Genomic DNA, 22868 nt, shown 5'->3' on the forward strand with positions numbered 1-22868 from the left:
GCTTTACACGCATTGGTCTGGACAGAATGACCATCAATTATCCATCCACATTAAGGAATGGGGTGGGAGTGATGTGTTATGGGGACTGCCTGGTTCCCACAGGGAATAAGCCCTGCTCTCACTATCCCTGTCCTTGGCCCAGAATGCCTCTCCCCCATTCTCCACCTGGCCACCTCCTACTCATCCTGTTAAGCCCCAATTCAAATGCCCCACGTCTGGGAAGTTGTCCCTGACCCCAGGGAGTTGGCTGCTCTGGGGACCCATGGCATCTTGTGCAGCAGTTTCTATTTCAGTCCCTGCCATGTTTCTGGCTCCCCTGTCTCTGCCCATCCCTCACCTGTCAGGGAACATTCCAGTTCCAAATTCAGCTCCTGTTTCTTATTCCATAGACACGCACAGACACACGGAGGCACTGTGTCCCACATCTCTACCCCAAGCCAGCCGACTCCTGCCTCCTTAGTCTCCAGCTGGTGTTCCACATGGACTCTTCATCGACTATCTGCATGTGTCCCCGGATGTTGGAGTGGGCACCTTAAATGCTTACCCATGTCTGGTCTGAACCCCCGCCCTACCCCGCCCCCTGGATCCGCTCCTCCTCCAGGAGCCAGTTCTGCTCTCATCGGCACGAGCTCAGTCATCAGCACCTGTTGCTTCTCGTTCATGATATCTCTCATAGTTTTAATGTTTTTTTTAAAATATTTTATTTTTTAAAGTAATCTCTACATCCAGCGTGGGGCTCGAACTCACAACCCCAAGATCAAGAGTCACGTGCTCTACCGACTGAGCCAGCCAGGTGCCCCTGATTGTTTTAGTGTTTTACAAAAAACACATTCTTTTCATAATTGAAATAAAGTATAGTTACATTAAATAAGTCTCTTGAAGGGGCGCCTGGGTGGCTCAGTTGGTTGAGCGTCTGACTGTTAATTTCAGCTCAGGTCATGGGATGGAGCCCCGAGTCTGACTCTGTGCTGTCATCGCAAAGCCTGCTTGGGATTCTCTCTCTCCTTCTCTCTCTGCCCCTTCCTGCGCTCGCGTGCAAGCACCCTCTCTCTCTAAACAAACAAACAAACAAACAAACAAGAAAAACTTTAAAAACTTAAATAACTCTCTTGGGGCCCCTGGGTGCCTCAGTCGGTTAAGTTTCTGACTTCAACTCAGGTTATGATCTCACAATTTGTGGGTTCGAGCCCCACATTGGGCTCTCTGCTGTCAGTGCGGAGCTCGCTTCGGATCCTCTGTCTCCCTCTCTCTCTGCCCCTCCCCCACTTGCGCTCTCCTCCTCTCTCTCAAAAATAAATAAACATTAAAAAAAAAATAAGTCTCTTGAATGCCTTTGACTCTTCTCTCCAGGCCAACAGGCCCTGCTGTTGTTCAGACGGTCAAGGTTTCTCCTAGCCACCACTTCCAGCCGTCTTCCATGCTCCTACAAGCCCTGCCCATGCGTCAAGAACGCTCTCAGCTTGGACTTCTCCCAGGAAATCCAGATCACGTGGGCAATGGCCCACTTGTCCTCCTCGTGGGGGTGTCCAATGAGCAACTCAAAATTAACAGATCCAAACCCCAAATCCTGATTTAGCCCCGCCCCCAACCTACCCCTCCTCCACTTCTTTCCCCACCTTTACAAGAGGTCACACCACCTTTCCAGGTGTTCGGGCCAAAAACCTTGACTCCAGTCATCCTGGATCCCTCTCTCTCTCTCTCTCCATAGGCTCTACCCTTAAAATATATGCAGAATAAGACCACTTGTCACCCCCGTCACCCGGATACCTTTGGCCCAGCCACCTACATGACTGCGATCACTTCCTAAATGACGTCCCTGCTTCCTCTCCAAACCCCTTCACAGTCTACAGGCACAGACTTAGGATGGTTCAGTTTATGATTTTTCGACTCTCCGATGGTGTGAAAGTGATATGCGTTCAGTGGAAACCATACTTCAGATTTCGAATTTGGATCTTTTCCCAGGCTGGCGATTTGAGGCGCGATCCTCTCTCGTGATGCTGGGTCCTGGCAGCCACGGCACCCCACCAGCCACGCAATCAGGAGGGTGAACAACCTATGCACAGACAACCTTCCTGTGCCCAGACAGCCATTCTGCTTCTCACTGTCTGTACAGCATTCAGTAGATCCCCTGACACAGTCAACACTTTATTATAAAATAGGCTTCGTGTTAGATTTGCCCGACTGCCGGCTCGTGTAAGTGTTCTGAGCACGTTTAAGGTTGGCCAGGCTAAGCTATGATGTTCGGTAGGTTAGGTATATTACATGCATTTTTCCACTTACGGTATTTTTGATTTACAGTGGGTTTATTGTGACGTTACTACACTAAGCCAAAGAAGATGGGTATTTTCCACCCAGCAAACGGAGCAATTCTGTTAAAGCCAGAGACGGATCATGGCTCTCCTCATGTCCCTTATCTGCTCCTGTGGTTCCCGTCCGGGTCAGAGTAAAAGCCACAGGAAGTGGTCACTTACAAGCCTCCTCCTCTTGACTTCTCTGACTTCTCCTCCTCTGAGATCTTCCTCCAGGCATCCACACCTCCTTACTATTTCTCTGACATGCTGGGCATGCTCCGTGCTCATGGTCATTACACTGGACCCTCTTCCCAGAATGCTCTTCCCCCAGAGACCTATATGGCTCACTCCCGCCCCTCCTTCAGATATTTTCCCAAATGCCACCTTCTCAGCAAGGCCGTCCTTGACCATCAAATTTAAAATTGGAAACCGAGAGTGCCTGGCCGGCTCAGTTGGCGGAGTGTGCAACTCCTGATGTGAGTTTGAGCCCCACGTTGGGTATGGAGGTTACATAAAAATAAAATAAATAAAGTAGGGGTCCCTGGGTGGCTCAGTCCATTAAGCGTTTGACCCTTGGTTTCGGCTCAGGTCATGGTCTCACGGTTTGTGGAATTGAGCCCCGTGTCGGCCTCTGCACTGACAGCAGGGAGCCTGCTTGGGATTCTCTCTTCCTCTCTCTCTGCCCCTGCCCTGCTCTCTCTCTCTCTCCCTCTCAAAATAAATAAACATTAAAAATAAAGAAATACATGGATAGATCGATAAAATTGGAAACTCACCTCAAACCCAGCACCCCCTCCCCCTACTTCCCTACTTTGTCTTCTCCATGGTACATTATCGCCACCATGGATGTTACTGGTTTGTTTCTCATCTCTTTCCTCTCCTAGACAAGGACTGCCTGAGGGCAAGGATTTTGTCTGTTTTGTTTTCTGCCACGTCTCCAAGATCTAGCACAGTCAGTCCATAGTAGATGTTCAGTTAATTTTGATTAACGGAGTGAAAGTCAGACCCTTGATCGCCTCACTCTTGTCTGCACAATAAAGTTCAACATTCAAGGCCTCCCTCACTGGCCTCACCTCTTACTCATGCACACCCTCTCACCTGAGAGCCAAAGCAGGCTCCTCGCGTTCTCCGAACACTCCCCAGCCTCACCCCAGTGTCTCTGGACACACTCCTGTCCTGAATGCCTGCACCTCTCCCTGCAACAATCCTATTCCTCCAACACCCAGCTCCAATGTCACTGCCTCTGGGAAGCCACCCTGGGCCCCTCACATACTGAAACCATTGTCTGTCTCTCCCACTACATTACATCTTAAGCGCAAAGCAGTGGCTGGAGCATGGCATCCTGGGTAATGTTTGATAAATGAATCAACGATCAAATGAGCGTAAGACCGATATCCAAAAGGCAGAGTTTAAGGTGAAGGGCACACATCCATTCTTTATTCATTTTTCATGCTGCCATTTAATTTTTTTTTTAATGTTTATTTCTTTTTAAGAGAGAGAGAGAGAGAGACAGAGCGCAAGCAGGGGAGGGGAAGAGAGAGAGAGAGGGAGACACAGAATTTGAAGTAGGCTCCAGGCTCTGAACTGTCAGCACAGAGCTTGACGTGGAGCTCGAACTCACAAACCGTGAGATCATGACCTGAGCCAAAGTCCGATGCTTAACCAACTGAGCCACCCAGGTGCCCCTTTCATGCTGCCATTTAAAATGCACCTCAGTAAGTGATGCTCAGCGTGACACTGGGGCTCTCTGAGGACATAAGCTGTGTCTCCCCCTCCTGCCCTCTCTCCACGGGGCCAGACACTGGGCTCTGGGGGTGCACCCACGACCCAGTCCACCAGTTCACCCAGCACACAGGAAAGCACTCTGGACCAGGAGCCAGGTAGCGCCTTCCCTGCCACTGGTTCCCTGTAACCCTGGGCAAGTGCCTGTAGCAGGTGAGTCCCGTTGAATGGGGGGGCACCACCAATGCTTGCTCTGTGGGGCGCCCAAGGCTGAGGTCTGGACAACTGGGAAGGGTGTGGCCGCCTCTCATGCCAGGCTGCGTCTAAGCTAGTCTCGGGCCAGGTTTCCAGGGAAGGAGAGATGGCTGGAACGGTGTCTGTAGCCTGTCTGCCAGCCAGCTAACCTGTGCCCACAGTCTGGGAGAGGCGCCAGGACCAGACACACAGGGCAGCAGGGGGCTGGCCCAGCTCCAGAGCAACACCTTGGCAGCCCTGGGGAAAGGAAGAGGGACTGTTTGGCTTGAGGTCAAGAAGGTCTGGGCCAGGGCACAGAGGGGACAGCTGGAGGGAGGGTGTTATATGGCTGCTGTCTCAACAAGATGCTGGCAAGGACCAGAAAAGGAGCATCTGCTACTGACTAGCCCCCATCCACTACCCCTCTACATACAGCTAAGATCTTTCCATTAGTGTCAGAGTGAGCCGGGCCCCAGGCTTAAATGCCCCCCCCCCCCCACTGGTATATAGGAAATAGAATCTCGAGGCGGGGGGGGGGGGGGGGGGGGAGGAGCAGGCTTTAACTTAGATTTCCTTTCCCCAAAGACAGAAGGGTTCCTGCGTCCTGCTGGGGGCGGAAACTAAAGGAAAAGAAGTGGTCACCCTGCATCAGACCAGTGAACTGAGAAATCCCAGGGAAAGAGGGGCCAGAGCCTGAGTCTGGATGAAGTGTTGGGGGAAAGTGGGAAGGGTAGGGGCTCAGAGGCTGGAACTCTGGAGGAGGCTTTTGGTGGAGGAGGTTTTCGGAGGGGAGTGCTAGAAGTTCCAAGGCCATAAAATCGAGGGGGTTCCAACCTCCAGCAAATCCCCAAGGAGGTGAGGAGCTCTGGGGGTGAAGATCCAGGGTCCAGAACGACGGCTGGGCTGCTGAGCGGCTGAGCGCCGAGAGGGTTGGGGTAGGGGAGGGAGCAGGGGCTCTGGAGCCCCATCCCAGGCAGGGATCACGCGGGGTGGGGAACACAGGCGCAAGAAGTCCCAGGGTTTCGACCCCACTGCGCTGGGCGTGGACCGGCGGCTGGGCGGGGCCGGGCTGGGGGCTGGGCCAGGGTCCCGGGGGCCGGGGCGGGGCCGGGCTGGCGCTGCGCAGCCGCCGGGCGGCCGCCGCGCATGCGGGGCTCACACGGCTGCAGCCGGCGTCGCTGCCACTCCCGGGAGCATGAAGGACCGAACCCAGGAGCTCCGCACGGTGAGTCCGGCCCCAGCGCGTCGCCGCTCGCCGCTCGCCGCCCGCGCCCGGCGCGCCGCCCGCTCCCCGCCCGGCCTCGGCGGCCACCCGGTGACAGCCCCTGCGTCCTCGACCGGGCGGGAAGGAGCGGTGCGGAGCCGAGGACCGCGACCCCCCTCCGGGTCCCGCCCCTCGGACCCACTCGGGGTCACGGGCTCGCGTGAGCTCGGCGCCATGGGCCCGCGGGCTGGCGGCCGGAGCCCGGGATCCTGGATAAACTTTTCGGCGCCCCCTTGTTTTGAGGGGTCGGAGGGCTATTATCGGATACCGGTGGTGGGACAGAGGGCTGACCTCTCCCGTAGCCCGCGCGAAGCAGGTCCCGTCTCTGTCCCCGCACTGGTAGAGACAGACGGCGGGACCGCAGCGGGAAGGGGCCGGGGGCGGTCCCCTGCTCAGAGCCCAGCTGCGGGGCGCTGCGGAAACCGGGCCGCCGGGTGGGGCTGGGCTCTTCGGGCGGGCGCTGTCCCGCGGGCCGCCCCTGTCACCTGTAGCTCCCATCACCTGTGGCTCCCCATCCCGGTCACGCTCGGGGACTGCTGCCCGCCCAGGTCCCAGAGGGGTCAGATTCGCCCCCCATCCTCCGGTCCACCTTCCTAGCCCCCGAGCAACCCCGACCCTGGTGGTGTTTTCAGACCCTTCCCGGGTTCCTGGTCTGGTTCCAACCTGAACCTATCTATTGTTCCACCTGTGTCTCGGGGCCCCCGGGGTGTGGCTCCCGGGGCGGGGTTCGTGGGGAGTAAGAGGATGCGCAAAGGTTCTGACCAGAGCCCACCCTTTCCCAGCCCTGACCCAGAGCCCTGCCGCCTGTTTCTCATGCAGCCCCCTCCCCAGCCTCCTGTGGCCGCTGACGTTTACCAGGGCATTCTCACCTTTGCCCTTAGAGATGGCAAGCCTGGGGGCCCCGCGGAAGCAGTGAAGGAAGTGAAGCCTGCCTGTGGGGAGGGGGACATGAGGACTCTAGACCAGGCTGACCCTTGTCTGATCCCCTAGTTGACCACCCTGCTGGCTGGCAGGTGCCCTTCCCGTACCACTGATCTAGGGTGGGGGGGCCCGCTAGCTCGGTGGCCCCTCAGAGCCCTCCCCCTGCTGCCCCACCTGGAGCCAGAGACATAGGTCCTCTCATAGGGAAAGTTTCAAGTGTGCTTTGGGCTTTTGATCTCATGGCCTGACCTCTCTGTCCAGAGGCTCCCCGCGTTTGTGCCCCATCTCCCCCATTATACCAGTCTTGTGTCCTGGGCAGCGCGGAGCTGCGACCTGTACCATCCTGCCTCTATCTCCCCCTGGCTCTGGCTACCGGCCCCACCCTCCCATCAGACCTTTTATTCCTGGCCAAGTGCCCGGCCCCTAGGGTAAACCCCACGAGGTTTCAAAGGAAGAAGATGGTCCCTCATGTCATATATGATGTCTAAACACTTCCCCCGCCAGCCCTTGCGGTTGCCCTCAAGCTTCCTGTGCTACGTTGAGTCAGAAAGAATGTTATCTTGGCGATGTATGTCCACGTGGTGCATTTGCTGATGTTTGGGTGCCTGGTGGGTCAGACGACAGTATATGTGGGAACCAAGTGGTCAGGGAAACGCAGTCCTTTCCATGTGACAGGATCTGTGGCTCATCAGCCTTCATCCCCTCTGATAAAGGGGAAACTGAGACACAAGAGAGCCTAGTCCCGAAGATAGACTTAGGCCTGGCTGGGCAGGGAACCACCAGGAGAGCTAGGGTTGTAGGGAGGTTGAACCCAGGTGTTTGGCTCCGGTATGCGTCTCTGTGACCCCTCACCCCCCCTCCCCCCCCACATACACATAAACACTAGCCAGCGTGGTCCCCTAGAGGGTGAGGCCTGGCTTCTCTGTGAATTGAGGGGGGCTTCCTCTCTAGACCCCACCCCTCAGGCAGGCAGAACCCATGGAGGTTTGCTGTATCCACTGCTGGGTGGCCCTGCCCATTGGGCGTTTCTTGCAACCTCCAGGAGCCCACACTGTGTGGGGTGGAACAGGTAGTCTGTGGGGGGCTATCATTTCCCACAAGTCCCCCTCCGGGCCTTGAGTTCCCAGCTATATAGCGGAGATGAGACACCTAGAACCCAGTTTCTCAGGGCAAGGGGTAGTCACAGGTCTCCTGAGTCGCCTCCGTATTTCGGGGAGACCTTGAACCCCAGGAGCCAGAATTTTCAGATTAGAATCCCCAGGACCCAAGAGGCCGGTACTGGCTGGGCTGGACAGAGGTGGTGCTCGGGACAGTGACTTGCACCACCACCAACCCTCCCTCCCTTCTCCCCCCTCCTCCTTCCCCACCCAACGCCACCACATTTGGAAGGAAGGCAAAGGGAGCTTATTTATAAAAGTCACACTTGGGGAAGGAGCTGGCGCATTTCCTCAGCGCTCTGCAGGCCAGGCCCAGCCCTCCAGCCTCTCCCATCACTCATAAGGCTGATTCTCTAGTTGTGCAGACAGACGAAGGGATCACTGGGGGCCCTCAGAGATCAAAAGGGCAACCCAAGGGCCTAAGAGGGGCAAAGACTAGCCCAGGGGCACACAGCCAGAGAGACTTGGGGCAAAGTGTCCCTGGGCAGCCGCATCTGGCACGCAGCTGCCTCCTTCCCCCAATTCAGAGGCCTCTCTGGTTTTCTTTCTGAGAACCAGAAGTTCTCAGACCTACCCCTCCCCGAGCCCAGGACGGTGTTTATCTTTGTCCCGAGTCGTGTGCGACACAGGAGGCCTGCTGCGGAAGCCAGAGGATGGAGAGGAGGGAGTGTTGGGGCAGCCAGACCCTGGGAGAAGAGAACTTGGGGTGGCCCAGAAAGAGGAGTTGGATTTACATGGGGGGAGGAAAGGTGGTCCAAAAGGAGAGACCCGCATGAGTAAAGGCAGAGAGGTTGGGATGCCCAACCGAGAGTGGTGGGTGGTCTGACGCCTGCTCACTGGAGCAGCAGGGGCAGGCCCGGAAGGGAAAACCCCGTGGGCCCCTCTGTCCCCCAGTCCCCCTTTTCTCTCTCATTGCCGGGAAGAGACAGGGTGCCCTAGGCAACACCAGGCAGGTTCTTGCCTTAACCTCTCTGTGCCCATTTCACCCATACAGTGGAGCGAGTGGGATCCGCCTTGCAGAGTGGAAGAAATGGGAATGTAAGAGTAGGCCTCCTTCCCTCCTCTGACCTCCTTGGGGTGCAGCGAATTTGGGCACATTTTCATCTGGGGTGCAGCCGGAATGACCTCCAGGGACTGTCTAGTCCAACCTCCCCTTTCACAGATTGGAAAGCTGAGGTCTGGAAGGGGCCAGGGTGTTATCTAAGGTCACACCATGTGTTGGAGGGTGCCGGGCAGAGGCCAGCTCATCTCCTGGGGCTGAGGCTGCCTCCTGGAGCTGCCCTGGGGGCCTGCTAAGGGGCAGGGATCTGGTGAAGGGCACATACAGGATGCAGAGAGGGGGAAGGGATCAGATGCGGGGAGCCCTTCTTTACTGGGGATGCAGCTTGGCCTCGCATACCCCTGACTCAGCTCTGGGTCTGTCCGCTCTGGTGGTATTGACTTTGATTCGTCATTAAAAAGGAGGGGGGGAATATAGTCCTCGAGGCAGACAACAGCAACTCCTGCTCAGGAGGAATGAATCAGCCCAGCTGGCTGGCCTCCCACTCTCCATCCCTGGGGACAGGCCTGGAGGCTGCCTGGCCTCCGAGGCTCTTGGAAGAATCACTTTTGTTTCCAGGAAGGTATCCTGGAATCCTGGAGCCTCTGCCAGGAGAGACCACCAGGGCTGTCTGGCCTCCACTAGAAGGTTGAGGCTTCTCCCAAGTGCGGCTTTCATTCCTGATTGCTTGGGCCAGAGCCTATGGAGAGGAGTAAGACCAGACCAGTGGTTCTCAACCCCTGGGGGGGGGGGGGGGCGCGGAGCTTTTTAAAAACAGCCTCCCCAGCCCCACCCCCTGAAAGTCCAATTCAGTCTCTCTAGGATAGAGTCCTGGAAGCTGGTGGGGGTTTTTTAAGCCCCCAAGGAATTATGGTCCTGGAACAGGGTTGAGAACCATGGACGGATGAACAAAAAAACATCATGACAAGTAAAATACTGGTTGGATGTGAGAAGAAAAGGAAGAATGTGAATGTACCCCGGTTTCTGATTTGAGGGTCCTCGGGAATGGGGGCTCAGGAGAAAGAGGTGGAACCTCGTTTGGGCCAGATGGCAGGTAGGGTACATCACAGGATGCCTGGGTGGGTTTTTTCTAAAGATGTTTGCAGCTTCCAGCTTGTGACCACTCCAGGCTCCAGCTGCCACCTCCAACTGCCACTGGGGACCCTCAAGTCTCCAGTCTAGTCCAGCCCTCTTTCTGGAGCTGTGACTGTCATTCGCAGAAGGCTAGCAGATTTCTAAGGGAGCTGGGGCCCTCATGATTTAAAACTATCTGGGTGGCCCCTGTGTGCATGTAGGTGATGTCTGCCCTGACCATCCCCAGACACTAGGAGATAGCACACCAGCCTACTTCCTACTTCCTTTTGGGTCAGGAGCATGTCTGGGTTTGGGGCTTGTCATTTACTCAGTGTCCCATGAGACCTGACCTCAGTCTTAGTTAACCTGGAGGATGTCTCTAGAAAGGTGCCACAGGGCACCAGCCTAGATGTGGATGAGGTTGCGGGGGGGCAGCAAAATCATGAGCCATCGGATTCTCAAAAAGTAGAATAAGGATCTGAACAAATGAATAAATGAAACAGAAAAAAAAGTCCTTCACTTGAGCCCAAAATCCAACCAAGTAGACAGTGGTGGGGAAGGGCTTGGGGTTTTCCTGGGCAGGAAGTGCTATATGATCACTGATACGATCATATATCATATATCGTACTGATTTCTGGTTGCATTAACAGAGGTAGACCACATAAAAAGAGGGAGGGGATGGGTCAGCTCTTTGGTACCATTCAGACCACAATCAGCAGCAAATTCAGTCTGTATCATGTACTGCAGGAGAAGATAGAGGCTGAACCAAGTAAGTCTGGGGCAAGGACTGCAACTTCGGGCCCTAGGAAGGATCTGAGGGGAAGGGAATAGCCAACATGAGTAGAAAAACCCAGAGAAGATGCTGATGCTGTCTTTAGATCTCTAGCAAGTCCAGCCCAAGGAGAGGGCACCAACAGGTTCTTTATGGCCTAGCGCCAAACTGTACAGGAAAGGGACAATTGGGGCAGCCCAAGATGGGCAGAGCTGCCCAGGAAAGGTAGTAAGCTCACCATCACAGGAGGTGTGCAAGCTGAGTCTGGAAGCTGAGGCCAAGGTGATTTTTCAGGTCCCTCAGGGCCTGAGAGTCTGTGGTTGTGGTTCCAGTAGAGAAGGGAATAGTGCAGGGGGAAGCAGAGGAACAACATAGTGACCCTGGGGAGCTGGGGAAGGCTTCTGGAAGGAGGCAGCATCCAAGGATGAGGGGAATGAATGCCAGCTTCATGGAATCGGCATTCCAGGCAGAGGGAATTGCATGGGGAAAGGGAAGACAGTTGGGTGGGTCATCGAAGCAGGGAAATGGTTATAGGTGGGGCGTGCTGGGTCCAGTTTTAGGCTGCAGCAGTGAGGTGATGAAGGGTGGTGGGCGAAAAGTCCCGAGAGGAGGAAGTGCTGAGACTTGGTAAGGAAGGGGTCCCCATGGAGAATCCCCTCAGGGTTTTGCTCGGAGCCACCACTGGTGTGACCAAGGCTGTAAAGTCAGGCCCTAAACCCTCCAACCAGCTTTGGGGCTAATCTGAACGCCACCTTCAGGACAGACCCCAGCCTGGGCGCCCCCACCAGGCCCTGGCCCCAGGTATCCCCTTCCTCAGCTCTGCCCTCATTGACACAGGGCCTGGAGGAGAGCGTGGGCATCTTTCCTGCCAACCCTGTGCTGGAGAAACTACCTGAGGCCAGGCTTCTTCAGTCTTCTGGGGAGGCTGTGGAGGGAGCAGGTCAAAGCTCCTGGATGCATGGAGAAGATACATCCTCATTTTACAGATGGGCAAGCTGAGGCCCGGGAGAGCCATCAGCCCAGATCCCAGGGGTCTCTGGCAGCGACTCTCATCCTTGGAAACTCTGATGCCCTTGTCTTTGGCCCCCCGCCAGTCATTACTCTTTCTGGGAGGGGAGCTGGAAAATTCTCCTCAGTCCTTTCCTGTCCACCCTTGTCCTTCTCTAGACACCAAAAAGACAGGGCAGGGTGCTGAATGGCAGGCACTCCTAGGGCCACCTCCCAAGCTGGCAGCCTGCCCTGAAGGGGGACCTGGGCTCCTCCAGACTGCACTCTGCCTCGGTTTCCCTAGGGAGTGCTCTTCCAGCTTAGCTCCTGGGCCTGGCAAGGCCCAAAAGTGTAGAAATGGCTCCTAGATTTTCTTTGTCTATAGGTGGGCTCGGTTGGGGGGAGGGGGCCACCTGGTAGCAGCCACAGACACTTGTGGGAGCGAGGATTTATTTTAGCTGCTGGGGGAGGAGGTGTGATCTCTTGATGAGAGGGGCCTGTCAGAGCCGCCTCCAGGAAGCTCCCAACCAACCCCGTCTCCTGGTTGGTCCCACTCCGGTGGGGCAGTAGGACCCCGAGAGCCCCAGGGGCACAGCCCTTTACAGAACATGCTGTGCTTTCCCACCCTTTCTCTGCCCTCTGTCCCTGCGGCCAGGCATCGCTGTCCCCACTGCAAACAGGAGCAGACAGACCCAGAGGGTAGGTCCCTCAGTCAGCCCCTGCTGGGTGTAGAACCTGGGTCCCTCCCCAGCAGGCTAGCTGGGCCCAGCCCTCTGGGTCCCTCAGCTTTACCGACCCTCGACCTCCACCTGCCCCTATCCTTGGCTCTGACCCTGATGTAAGAGAGATTGAGGTGAACGCCAGTGCTGAGCCGGCTCATGCCTGCCCTGTGGGGTGCTAAGATATGAGATGTGACCAAGCCTGAGATCCCCAGTCCAGGGCGAGGCCAGTCCTGCCCTGGGTATCCTGGCTTTGGCTGTGGAGACGGACTTGCCCTTGCCAACAGAGTGTGCTACCCCTGGCGACTGCAGGTGCCTAAGGCGGACAGTAATGAGCACGGCCAGTGCACTGGGAAGTCAGAGGTGTAATTACCCCGCCCCCCAGGGTGGGGGGCTTTTATACAGCTGCTCTCAGGGTGGTGGGGTGCGGCTGCACCTGTAGCTGGGGCCTAGGGCAGCCCCTGAGCCAAGTGACATGACTGGTCCTGCCAGGCCCACCTCTGAGCCTGGAGGGAAAGAGGATCGAGGTCTGATGTCAAGAATGACAAGAAGAGGGGCGCCTGGGTGGCTCAGTCGGTTAAGCGTCTAACTTCAGCTCAGGTCACGATCTCACAGTTCATGGGTTTGAGCTCCGTGCCAGTCTCTTTGCTATCAGTGTGGAGCCCACTTTGGACCCTCTATCTCCCTTTCCCTCTGTCCCTCCTCCGCTGGCACTCTCCCTCTCTCTCAAAAATAAATAAACATTAAAAAAAATTTTTTTTTTAATTAAAAGGAAAAAAAGAATGACAAGGAGAGAACAGAGTTCACAGAGCCCCGTGCAGGCAGTGTCTCTCAGGCCTGCCTGAGGGGCTGTGGGACGGCCTCTTTCTGAGTCATCCTACCTTTTTAGAGGCAGGTGTTGTTGGCACATGGGCCTCCCCTTCCCGGGTGCCCCTAAGAAAGGGAACTTGGGAACTTTGGGCCCCATCTTAATTAAAACCTTCAGGCCCAGAAAGGAGAGAAGAATGGCTTCCAGGCAGCCTGTCTCAGGCCAGGTCTGTGAGTTGGGGCCACTGGCCAGGGGACCCAGCCTTCCCAGCTGTGCCCTAGGGTGAGGGGCATACTGGGAGGACCCCAGTCCTGTGGGGAAGGGGCAGGCAGCTGGGTAAAGGAAGGAATCCCTGGTCTAGAGGTGGAGACCCAGTCCGGTCACCAATTCGACAGGCCAGGCCTCTCTCCTTATGCTGGGTCCCCCGGGGTCCTCCAGGTCCTCACTGTGGCCGGGAGCCGAGGGCACAGCTGGACCTCGTCCCTGCCAAGATGACGGAGGGCAGTGGTCAGGGCCCTGGAGCTGAGCTGCTGAGTATAGATGCGGGGCAGTTTGTGGCCCCAGGTCCAGCGGGCCCCAGTGGGCCCACCACAGGTCCGCTCACGTGTCCACACCCCTGTGCAGGCCAAGGACAGCGATGATGATGACGATGTCACTGTCACCGTGGACCGAGATGGCTTCATGGATGAGTTCTTTGAACAGGTGGGAGCCAGCACACCCCACCTCCTTGGGCAGACCTCCAAGGCAGAGCTCGGGGCGGGAGGGGCCCACATCCGTCCTCTGAGTCAGGCCCAGGGCCCTTACACCAAATAACAGAGCCATTCTGAGGGAGAATAGACTGAAGCTCAGAGGGGAGCAGAGTTTAGGATTGGACTCGCCCACTCCTCCCTATCCCGTTCTAGAAGGATAGTTAGAGTCCCTGCCCCCACTGCCCCCCTCCCCCCTGCCCCGCCTCCCGAAGCCTGGTCCAGCCTCTCCCTGAACCTGACCGCCAGCCCCAGTCTGGGCCAGCCCGGGCCCACGAGCCCCCTCCCTGGATCTCCCCCTGCCTTCCTGGCCCTGGTGCGCAGGTGGAGGAGATCCGTGGCTTCATTGACAAGATCTCGGAGAACGTGGAGGAGGTGAAGCGGAAGCACAGTGCCATCCTGGCCTCCCCCAACCCTGACGAGAGTGAGTGTGGAGGACTGAGGGGCGGGTTTGGGGCCTCCAGGAAGGCGCTGCTGCCCGGGAGGGGCTCCTGGAACCCCAGCACCCTCACCGTTGGTCGGCAGAGGGGTACCTTGGCGTGGCCGGGATGGGGAGGGCCCCTGTGGAAAGCTTCGGGAAACACAGTTGGCCCAGGCGTGGGGCGGGGTTCAGCGCCCGGGTCCCACGCGGACTTGTGCGGAGTGGGGCGGCCATCCTGGGGCCTGGGTGGCATCGGGCGCCAGCCCCACCCTCTCCAGGTAAGCTGGGTAGGTGGGTGCTGCCCAGCTCCAAAGGAAGCCTCCCCACCCAGCCCCTCCCCTTCCCGAGCCTCCCGGGGGAGCAGATGGCAATGCCGAGGCTCAGCGCCGTGGGAGGGCAAGCCGGCCGAGCGGGAGGAGCTTCCGGAAAGAGCTGGCAGCCACTGGTACCCCGGGGCTGGGCATTATCAGGATTCCAGGAAGTCACCTTTCTCCCTCTGCACAAGGAGCCTCTGTGTGTCTGCATTCCGCTCTGTCCCCAGACAGGTCCTCCTGACCCTGCCGTCACAGTTGCTGGGGAGGTGCTGATCGCTGCACTGCCCTGTGTGGGGCTGGCGGCATGCGGGCCCCAGATTCCTTCCCCTCGGCCCCAGGGAGTCCGCGACAGGGCTGGGGTCCCGGCCCGCGACCTGGACAGTTGACTGTGCATATATGCACACAGCTTCTGTCTGCTCATCTCCTCCCTCACCTCTCCAGCCCTTTTGGGAGGCACCAGCCCACGGGGCCCCAAGAATGCAAAGGGGAGGCTCCCATCCCTGGGTGGGCCAGGTGAAGTGCTCAGGACTGGGTTTCTGTGTCCTCGACAGCAGTGCGTCTCCATCCATAGGCCCTCAGCCCTGGTTCCACTGGTGTCCTCAAGCGCCCAGAAGACATCTCTCCACAGCCCCAAAGAGTGCTTGAACGTGAGACCAGTGCCAGGCCCTTGGGAAGCAAAATGAGTCCGCTGGGAGCCAGGAGACTGTGCTGGGAATGGGTGGGAAGGAGAGAGGGGTCACCCGGGGCAGGGCACACATTCGGTGTGGCCGTCATGCATTGGCCCTCTCCCCAGCAGTTTATCTGGGAAGGCAGCTGTGACATGGTGGGTTTTAGTGCGCATGTGTGTCTGAGTCCGTGTGTGCCCCCGTGTGGGCCCCTCCTGATGAGAGAGGGGGCTGCCTGTGAGAACAGAGTACTTGAAAGAGCTGGGGCATTGGCCTGTCACCCGCTGGAAGACGGGGAGAGTGTGGGGCAACGGAGATGCCAGTCCGTTTCTCTTGGCTCCCCTGTGCCACCTTCCACACAAGGTCTCCCCGAGTCCTACAGTCAGTAGCAACCCGCTAGGAATTGCCACCGTGAGCTGAGCAGTCAGGACCAGCCAGCGGTCACTGATGTGGGCTCACGGGCCGTTCCTCGTGGGGAGGGGACTCCTTCTAGGGCAGAGGGCGCCGTTAACAAGGAGTGACTGGGAAAGATGGCAGTGAGCGGGGGGCTTGCCCAGGCCGAGGCTTGCTCGGTCTCCCCTGGGCGCGGCCATCCGGGCCGGGCTATTTTGGGTCTGAGCAAAAGCGGCTGAGACGTCAGAGCAGCTGGTAACTAAGTTTCCTTTGTTTGAACGAACGAGGCGCCCTCCTCCGCTCCTCGAAGCCCCCCACCTCATGATCCACTTGGTAGGCACCCCCCCATCAACCTCTATAAGCCCCTCCCAACCCCTTACAGGAGAGGCCCCAGCCCCAGAGGAAAACAGACGGTGGATAAGAAGGCTCAGCCAAGAGCTCAGTCCTGGTTTCTCCAGGAAGTAGAGCCCTGGGGTCGCCCTGAGGCTGGGGCGCTGTCCGGAGCCGTTGCTGCATCACCCCACGGGAGAGCAGCCCCCTGGCCCCCCTTGGCCAGCCAGCCCTTTGCTGGGGGTTGAGCAAGCTGAGTACCCCTATGGCCTCTACCAGCTTTAGAGAGATGGTTCCAGTTGGAACAAGGGCCCGAGAAACACTAGGTCATGGCCTTCCCCCAACTTCCCCCTCTTAGGCCCAGCCGCCTGCTGCTTCACGGCCAACTGTGGGCCGAGGCCCACCTCTTTGAGGCGCTTCTCCGCCAGCTCCCATCCAGGCCAGGTGCCTCACGCCCCCGTCTACCCGCCGGGCTCAGCACCTGGGAAGGGGGGACTCTAGCAGAACAAGGTCCACCCCACCCAAGCTGCTTGCTTCGGCCTCTCTGGCCCCTGGCTCTGTCACCCCCTTGGCTGGATGCTTCCCCCCTGCGCCAGAGCTACCAGGTAGCGCTAGGTGAGCCCGCTCCCCCCACCTTCGACTCAGGCAGGCATCAAGTAAATGTCCCCCAGCGCCAACTCCAGCATTGCCAGCTGCTCCACAATTATTTCTGCCTTAAATTTAGACCCATCTGTTATCTGCAGGGGGTGGGAGAGCCAGCAAAGGAGGAAGGGAGGCTCCTCGGAAGGCAGCACAGAGGGAGCTAGGCGATAGCTGGTGTGGCCCCTGCCCAGGATCGGAGGGGCAGGCAGAGCCTTAGCCGGGGGAAGGGGGAAGACCCAGGACCCAGGCTCTGCCCAGAGCCCCCCCACCCCCCGGGCCCCCTGGGCCAGAGGCTGCGCTTGAACGGCAGGCGGCAGGGGAACCCCAGGTGTCTACCCTGTACCCCTTCTGCCTCCCCAGAGACGAAGGAGGAACTGGAAGAGCTCATGTCTGACATCAAGAAGACAGCAAACAAAGTTCGCTCCAAGTTAAAGAGTGAGTCTGGGCTCCAGGCCTTGCCTGGGAGGTGGAGGGGCCCTCTGGACCCGCTTCCTGTGTGTAGCCGTGGGGGTTCACTAACTCTGAAGGGTACATTGGGTCTTGCTTTCCTTTATGAGGGTGCCATCATGCGCCCATTCCCTCAATTGCTGCCTGGCAAGGCTAGTTTGTGCCAGGCCCTGGGCTGGGCCTGGGGACGCAGGGGCCTGAGGCTTCACTGAGGGAGTGCTCCCCTCTGAGCATTGTCCCCCACTGCAGCTAAAGAGGGTTCAGGGAGTGGCCAGCGCCACAGATGTGCCCACCCCACAAATGCACAGGACTGGGGGCCGTGTGCTCTGCAGGTTGTGGCCACCAGGCCCTCCCCACTCTGGGCATGGCCCCTTGTTGGGTGCACAGGAGGCAGGGTGGGCCTGAGCCACCAGGCCTAGCGCATAGTGGGCATTCACACCCATAGTGTGGCGTGCACTTGAGGCCTCACAAATGGGCCGCATGTATGCACACACCGAAGTGTGCATCATGCGAATGGGCCCTTTTTACCCCCCAACCCCATCAGTCCCGCGCTCTCTCCTCCTCTGCTTCCCGTGTGACCCCACTTACAGACCACAGGAGATCCTCTCTAGGGGAGGAGGTCCTGAGCCAGATCCTGGGCATGTGGGTCAGGGGGATGGGCAGTGGCGAGGGAGACAGGCTATGGCTCAGCAGCCATTCGTTCCCCCAGGCATTGAGCAGAGCATCGAGCAGGAGGAAGGCCTCAACCGCTCATCCGCAGACCTGAGGATCCGAAAGACACAGGTGCCGCAGGCAGGCCTCAGGGTGGGCAGGCGGGCGCTTGAGGCTCTGGTGTTGGGTGGCGCCGGGCCTGACACCTGCACCCTCACCTCGGATCCCCAGCACTCCACGCTGTCCCGCAAGTTCGTGGAGGTCATGTCCGAGTACAACGCCACGCAGTCCGACTACCGCGAGCGCTGCAAGGGCCGCATCCAGAGGCAGCTGGAGATCAGTGAGCTGGCGGGGCGGGGCCGGGGCTTGGGGGCGGGGCCGGGGCCAGGGCCGCCGCCCATCTGCGGGGTGTGCAGGACTCGGTGTGACCCCTCTTCGCAGCTGGCCGGACCACGACCAGTGAGGAGCTGGAGGACATGCTGGAGAGCGGAAACCCGGCCATCTTTGCCTCCGGGGTGAGTGGGCACCACACCCCTCCCACCGGGCCCCCAGGTGTGCTGGGACAGGGCAGTATTTGGACACAGCCGCCTTTTGAGCCTCAGAGAAGGCGGAGTCCCAGAGAGAAAAAGGGACCAGGCTGAGGCCACATAAATGTTAGTGGCGGAGGTAGAATTAAGACCCATGTCTCCCGGGTCCTCCCAGTTAGGTCCACTTCCTTGCTTCTCCTGTCCATTTGCCAGCTAGGGGTGCCTTCCACTATCCTCTGGGCCTTTTTCCTTTCCTGGGGAACACGGTGCCCTTGGCCGTCTCTCCATTCAGGTGAAGCTTGAGCAGGGGGGCTTTCTGAAGAAGGTGGCCCACGGGGTGGAAGGCGGCTTGGGAACGTGGGTTCCAGGAGGAGAGAAGGGAGAGGCAGTTACCCTCTCTGGGAGGCAGAACAGAAGGAGAGGGGAAGAGAGAAAAGCAGTTCAAGGCCTGGGTCCTTGGGACAGTCAACTTGGGCTGTACAAGACTGGTGACAAGAACTACCACTTAGTTACCGTGTGGCAGGCACAGGCGGGGAGTGTTATTAGCCCCGTATTAAGGAGGAGAAATCCATCTCAGAGAAGTCAGGTAACGGCTAGTAAGAACCAAGCAGGAAGTGGGAGAATGCTGTGGCTGAGGAGGGAGCCACTGCCCATCCCAGCTGCCTTTGCCCTTGGCCTGCTGTCCTGGCCCCGGTCCCCATCCCTGCCCCCTTCAGCAGGCCCCTGGGTCCCAGCCCACTGCTCCCACCCCCTAGATCATCATGGACTCCAGCATCTCAAAGCAGGCTCTGAGCGAGATCGAGACGCGGCACAGTGAGATCATCAAGCTGGAGAACAGCATCCGTGAGCTGCACGACATGTTCATGGACATGGCCATGCTTGTGGAGAGCCAGGTGAGTACCAAGGGCCCCACTGCCCTCCGCCCCCCAGCCCACAGCAGCACCCAGGGCTGCACTAACCCCGACCCTTTCTGCCTGACACGCTGCCCTGCCCGGGAGGGACCGAGTCTCCAGGTAACTAACCGCCTGCTGTTGAAACTGCCTCCAGGGCCATGCCCACCTAAAGGACCCTGTCCTCTGCATGGCTCTGCTACCGGGACCCAGTGCTGCATGGCTCTGCTTGGCCCTCCAGGACCCCAGGCCCTGCATGGCCCTCTACCCAGCCTTGTCCCATCGTATTCACCAGCTGTTTGTCACATGGGCACAGAGGACGGCCACTTTTCAAGGAACTGGAAGTATAGCAGTGACCAGGACAGCTGAGGGCCTGCTTCCCGGAGCTAATGTCTGTTGGGTGAAAGGGCAGCATAAGTATACGACAGATGGAATGTTCTCCAGTTGTGCCAGGTGCTCAGATGTTAGGAGGCAGTGTGAATGAGCGGTGATTCTCCAACTTGAAAGTGCCCGAGAGTCACTTGGAGGGCTTGTAAGTTTCCTGGTTCCCGTTCCCAGAGATTGGTAGGTCAAGGTGGGAGCCTGTAAGTTTGCTTTTTTTTTTCAAGTTAATTTTAAGAGGGAGAGAGAGAATCTCGAGCAGGCTCCATGCTGTCGGCACAGAGCCCGACATGGGGCTCGATCTCACTGGGAGATCGTGACCTGAGCCGAAATCAAGGGTTGGCCGCTCTAACGACTGAGCCCCCCAGGTGCCCCGGAATTTGCATTTCTAACAGTTTCAAGGGCGATGCCGATGCTGCCAGTCTGAGGGCCATGCGTGGGGTAACGGTAATAGAGTCCCTGAGGTGGCCACTTTGGACGGGGTGGTCAGGGAAGACTTCTCTGTGGAGGTGGCATTTGAGCTCTGAAGACTTCCCGGGGTCACAGTGAAGAGCTGGCCCAGGCAGAGGGACCAGCAGCAGAACTGTCCTGAGACTGGCAAGAGCCGGGCTCTCGGAGGAGGAGGCCGTGCAGTTGGAGCTCAGGGGCGGCAGGCAGGGAAGAGGCAGAAGGTGGTGCTGGACGCCTGGATTCTCTTCTAGATGGAGGGTCTTCAGTGTGGGCATGGTGTGGGCAGAGTTAGGAAGCAGGGAGGCCACGAGGAGGCTGCTGCCACCGGTGGCTGAGAGACCGTAGCTGTATGGACGCCAGTGGGAGCAGTGGACTCGGAGAGAGCAGTCGTGTGTCACAAAGCTGCTGCTGGGGGTCTCAGGCAGCGCTGTGGTCTCCAGGGGGCTGCGTGGGACCGGATTACGGGGCCCAGAAGGGCTATAGGAGGGGGCGAGGAGTCTTGAATGTTGAGGACTGAAGACAGCTGGATAGAACCACTGTGCCTGCGGAGGACGGAGTGGGACACCGTCCAGACCGCCTGCTCCCGTCCCGGCCTCCCTCTGCCGCGCTCCAGGCCCCAGCTCGGCACCCTCTGCATGGGCCCCATGCCCTTGGCTGAGACCGCATGGCCAGTTCCCTCCCCCAGGATGACTGCTCTGCAGGGAGAGGAGGGAGCTGCCCCGGGGTGCCTGGCCTGAGGGGCACAGGTGAGAGGCTGTACCCCATCCTCACACCCCCACTTTCCTTTCTCTGACTTCAGGGTGCCGCCCCAAAGTCCTGCCCTGAGGGGGGCCCTGCTGGAGCTTGAGTGCCCTGGCCCTGCAGGGGGAGATGATTGACAGGATTGAGTACAACGTGGAACATTCGGTGGACTACGTGGAGAGAGCGGTGTCTGACACCAAGAAGGCCGTCAAGTACCAGAGCAAAGCACGCCGGGTCAGTAGCCTCCCCGCCCCCTCCCATGAGGGCCCCGGGACCACCGTAGATCCTTCCCCACTCTGCCTTGACCGCTTGCCCCCACCTCGGAGCTGAGCAGAGCCTCCCATCCTGAGGCCTTCAGCTCTTGGTGTCACCGCCTCTGGGCTGCACCTTCCCCAGCCCTCATCGCCACCCCCCTCAGAGCTCTGACCCAAGCCCTTGGCCTCCCTCCCTCGTCTGAGGCTGCTCCTTTGTGCCTCTCCGGTGCAGAAGAAGATCATGATCATCATCTGCTGCGTGGTCCTGGGCATCGTCATCGCCTCCACCTTCGGAGGCATCTTCGGATAGAAACCACCCCACCCGCCACCCCGCTCGGGATGGTCTGCCCTCAGGAGGCCCCTTGGCTGCTGCTGCCTTCTGGCTCGGAGCCCCTTCCTCCCCGCCCCGTACTGCTCCTTTCTCTGCCGCAGGGCCCTCCATCCCCACCCCGAGCCGTCGTGTGCATGATCTCTGTGACCGTGTGTGTGTGTGTGTCTGTACGGGGAGCCAGCGGGGAGCCGGGCTGGGAAACAGCCAGTGGGGTGGGGCAGGTCAGCAAGGCACAGACTCAGGCCCTGGCCCAGGCCGCCTCACCCTTCCCAGGTAGTGCCACCCAGGGTAGCCATATTCCCCCCTCCCCCTTCCCCTGCCTTCACGAATTCCACTCCAGCCTGGGGTCTGCCCTCTCCTGGGACCGAGGCTCGCTCTGGACCCCAACCTTGCCTCCTCCTGACTGGCCCATCTGCCCTGACCTCTGTCCTCTCCAGCTGTCCCCCTAAGCCGAGCCCCCTGAGGGGTGGGGACCAGCTGGCCACATGGTGCTGCTTTTCAGGTTAGGGGAGGGGTGGCCCTGAGAGACAGCCCAGCTCTGAGCCTCTAACAGCTGATCACTGCCAGGGAGGCTCAGGGTGCTGTGGCCAGGTGGCTTCTGGCTGTGTCGAGACCAGGCTCCCTCCCCTGCCTAGGGGCAGAGTCCAGAGGGTCTTGGCTGCCTCATCCTCCCTTCCCGCAATCCTGCAACCCCAGGAGCGACCCCTTTGGGCTGTGCCTGACCCCAGGTAACACTCCACAAGAGACTGTCCGGTGCCTGGTTTCCAGCCACCCTTCCGGCCAGGGAGGCAGATCGGGCCCGTCAGTTCTCTGCCATAAGCCGAAGCCTGCACCCTGGGCCAGCCACTCTCCCCGGCAGGCCTCAGCCAGGTCCTCAAGCCATTGTGTTGCATGTTTGGGACAGTGGTTCCTGCTCTCTCGTGCTCTGGGAAGTCAGGTGTCCCTTCAGGCCTGCAATCGCGTCCTGCCCTTGCTGTTCCCCAGTGATGTGCCACGTGGGTGTCTGCTGTCTAGGATGCAGTATTCAGCAGCCAGCCAGGGAGGAGTACCTCCCTCCTCCCCATCTCGGGGCTTCTCAAGTCAGAAACGTGCCCCCACCCAAGCCCCCCTCTTCCTCGTTGACAGGCAGGGAGTGTGCATGCGAGTGCATGCAGTAGGGGATGGGGCCGCATCCGTGCCCCGCCTTCCCTCAGCTCTGCTCCTGCCCAGTGACTGTGACCACTGTCCGTGCTGCCTTCTTTAACAGCAACTTCCCTTCCTCCACCCCTTCACCAAAGGTCTTGGTACAACCAGCTGCCCCTTTTGTGAAATTTTTACGTAGAATAAACATTTGTATCTGTACCGTGTCTCTGCCCTAAGTTTCTTACTGTCATGAGGTCACAGCCTTAGAACTTGGGGGTAAATGTGCCCAGCACTAACCGGAAGAAGGGGTTCAGAGGCAGAGGATCCCGCCTCCCACCTCGGCCTTCAACCTCCAGATCCTCCGGCCCCTCCACCCCAGTCTGAACGTTTCTACTCCTGCTTAAAGCCTGATGCCCCGCCCCTTCCGTGCTGAGGGCTCAGATCTACCCCTCCTTCCGCTTTCCCAGTAGCCACAAATGAGACCTGGATCCCCACTTGCTTAGCCTGCTGCTACAGTCCCCCTCTCCCCCGCACCCCAGGGCAGGCTTGCCTGCTCTCCTGACCACTAGTAATCG

At 58.8% G+C, this 22868-nt stretch overlaps 1 protein-coding gene across 5 annotated transcripts; it reads left to right on the forward strand.

The window, feature by feature from the left end:
- Positions 1-5356: 5356 nt before the first annotated feature.
- STX1A (syntaxin 1A) lies at positions 5357-22512 on the forward strand. 5 transcript variants are annotated; one of them, XM_027041941.2, is made up of 10 exons: positions 5375-5472; positions 13613-13690; positions 14059-14158; positions 16860-16934; positions 17656-17729; positions 17829-17937; positions 18039-18112; positions 18880-19017; positions 20710-20820; positions 21073-22512. In XM_027041941.2, the coding sequence occupies exons 1-10, from the start codon at positions 5443-5445 to the stop codon at positions 21148-21150; spliced, it is 867 nt and encodes a 288-aa protein (XP_026897742.1). In that variant the 5' UTR covers positions 5375-5442; the 3' UTR covers positions 21151-22512. The 5 variants fall into 5 exon arrangements, 4 of the variants coding, with proteins under 4 accessions (XP_026897741.1, XP_026897742.1, XP_053069197.1 ...); XM_027041940.2 differs by lacking the exons at positions 20710-20820; positions 21073-22512 and adding an exon at positions 19172-19624 and having other exon boundaries at positions 5357-5472; XM_053213222.1 differs by lacking the exons at positions 5375-5472; positions 20710-20820; positions 21073-22512 and adding an exon at positions 19172-19624 and having other exon boundaries at positions 13642-13690; positions 14059-16472.
- The last annotated feature ends 356 nt before the right edge of the window (positions 22513-22868 follow it).

The sequence above is a fragment of the Acinonyx jubatus genome, chromosome E3, assembly GCF_027475565.1.
Source record: "Acinonyx jubatus isolate Ajub_Pintada_27869175 chromosome E3, VMU_Ajub_asm_v1.0, whole genome shotgun sequence".
NCBI lineage: Eukaryota > Metazoa > Chordata > Mammalia > Carnivora > Felidae > Acinonyx > Acinonyx jubatus.

Bases quoted from the DNA above. Each gene is read 5' to 3' on its own strand.
- STX1A (XM_053213222.1), top strand. From the start codon at position 16,187: ATGGCCTTCCCCCAACTTCCCCCTCTTAGGCCCAGCCGCCTGCTGCTT. The intron at 16,935-17,655 runs GTGAGTCTGGGC...TCGTTCCCCCAG, and splicing joins AGTTCGCTCCAAGTTAAAGA to GCATTGAGCAGAGCATCGAG. The intron at 17,730-17,828 runs GTGCCGCAGGCA...TCGGATCCCCAG, and splicing joins TGAGGATCCGAAAGACACAG to CACTCCACGCTGTCCCGCAA.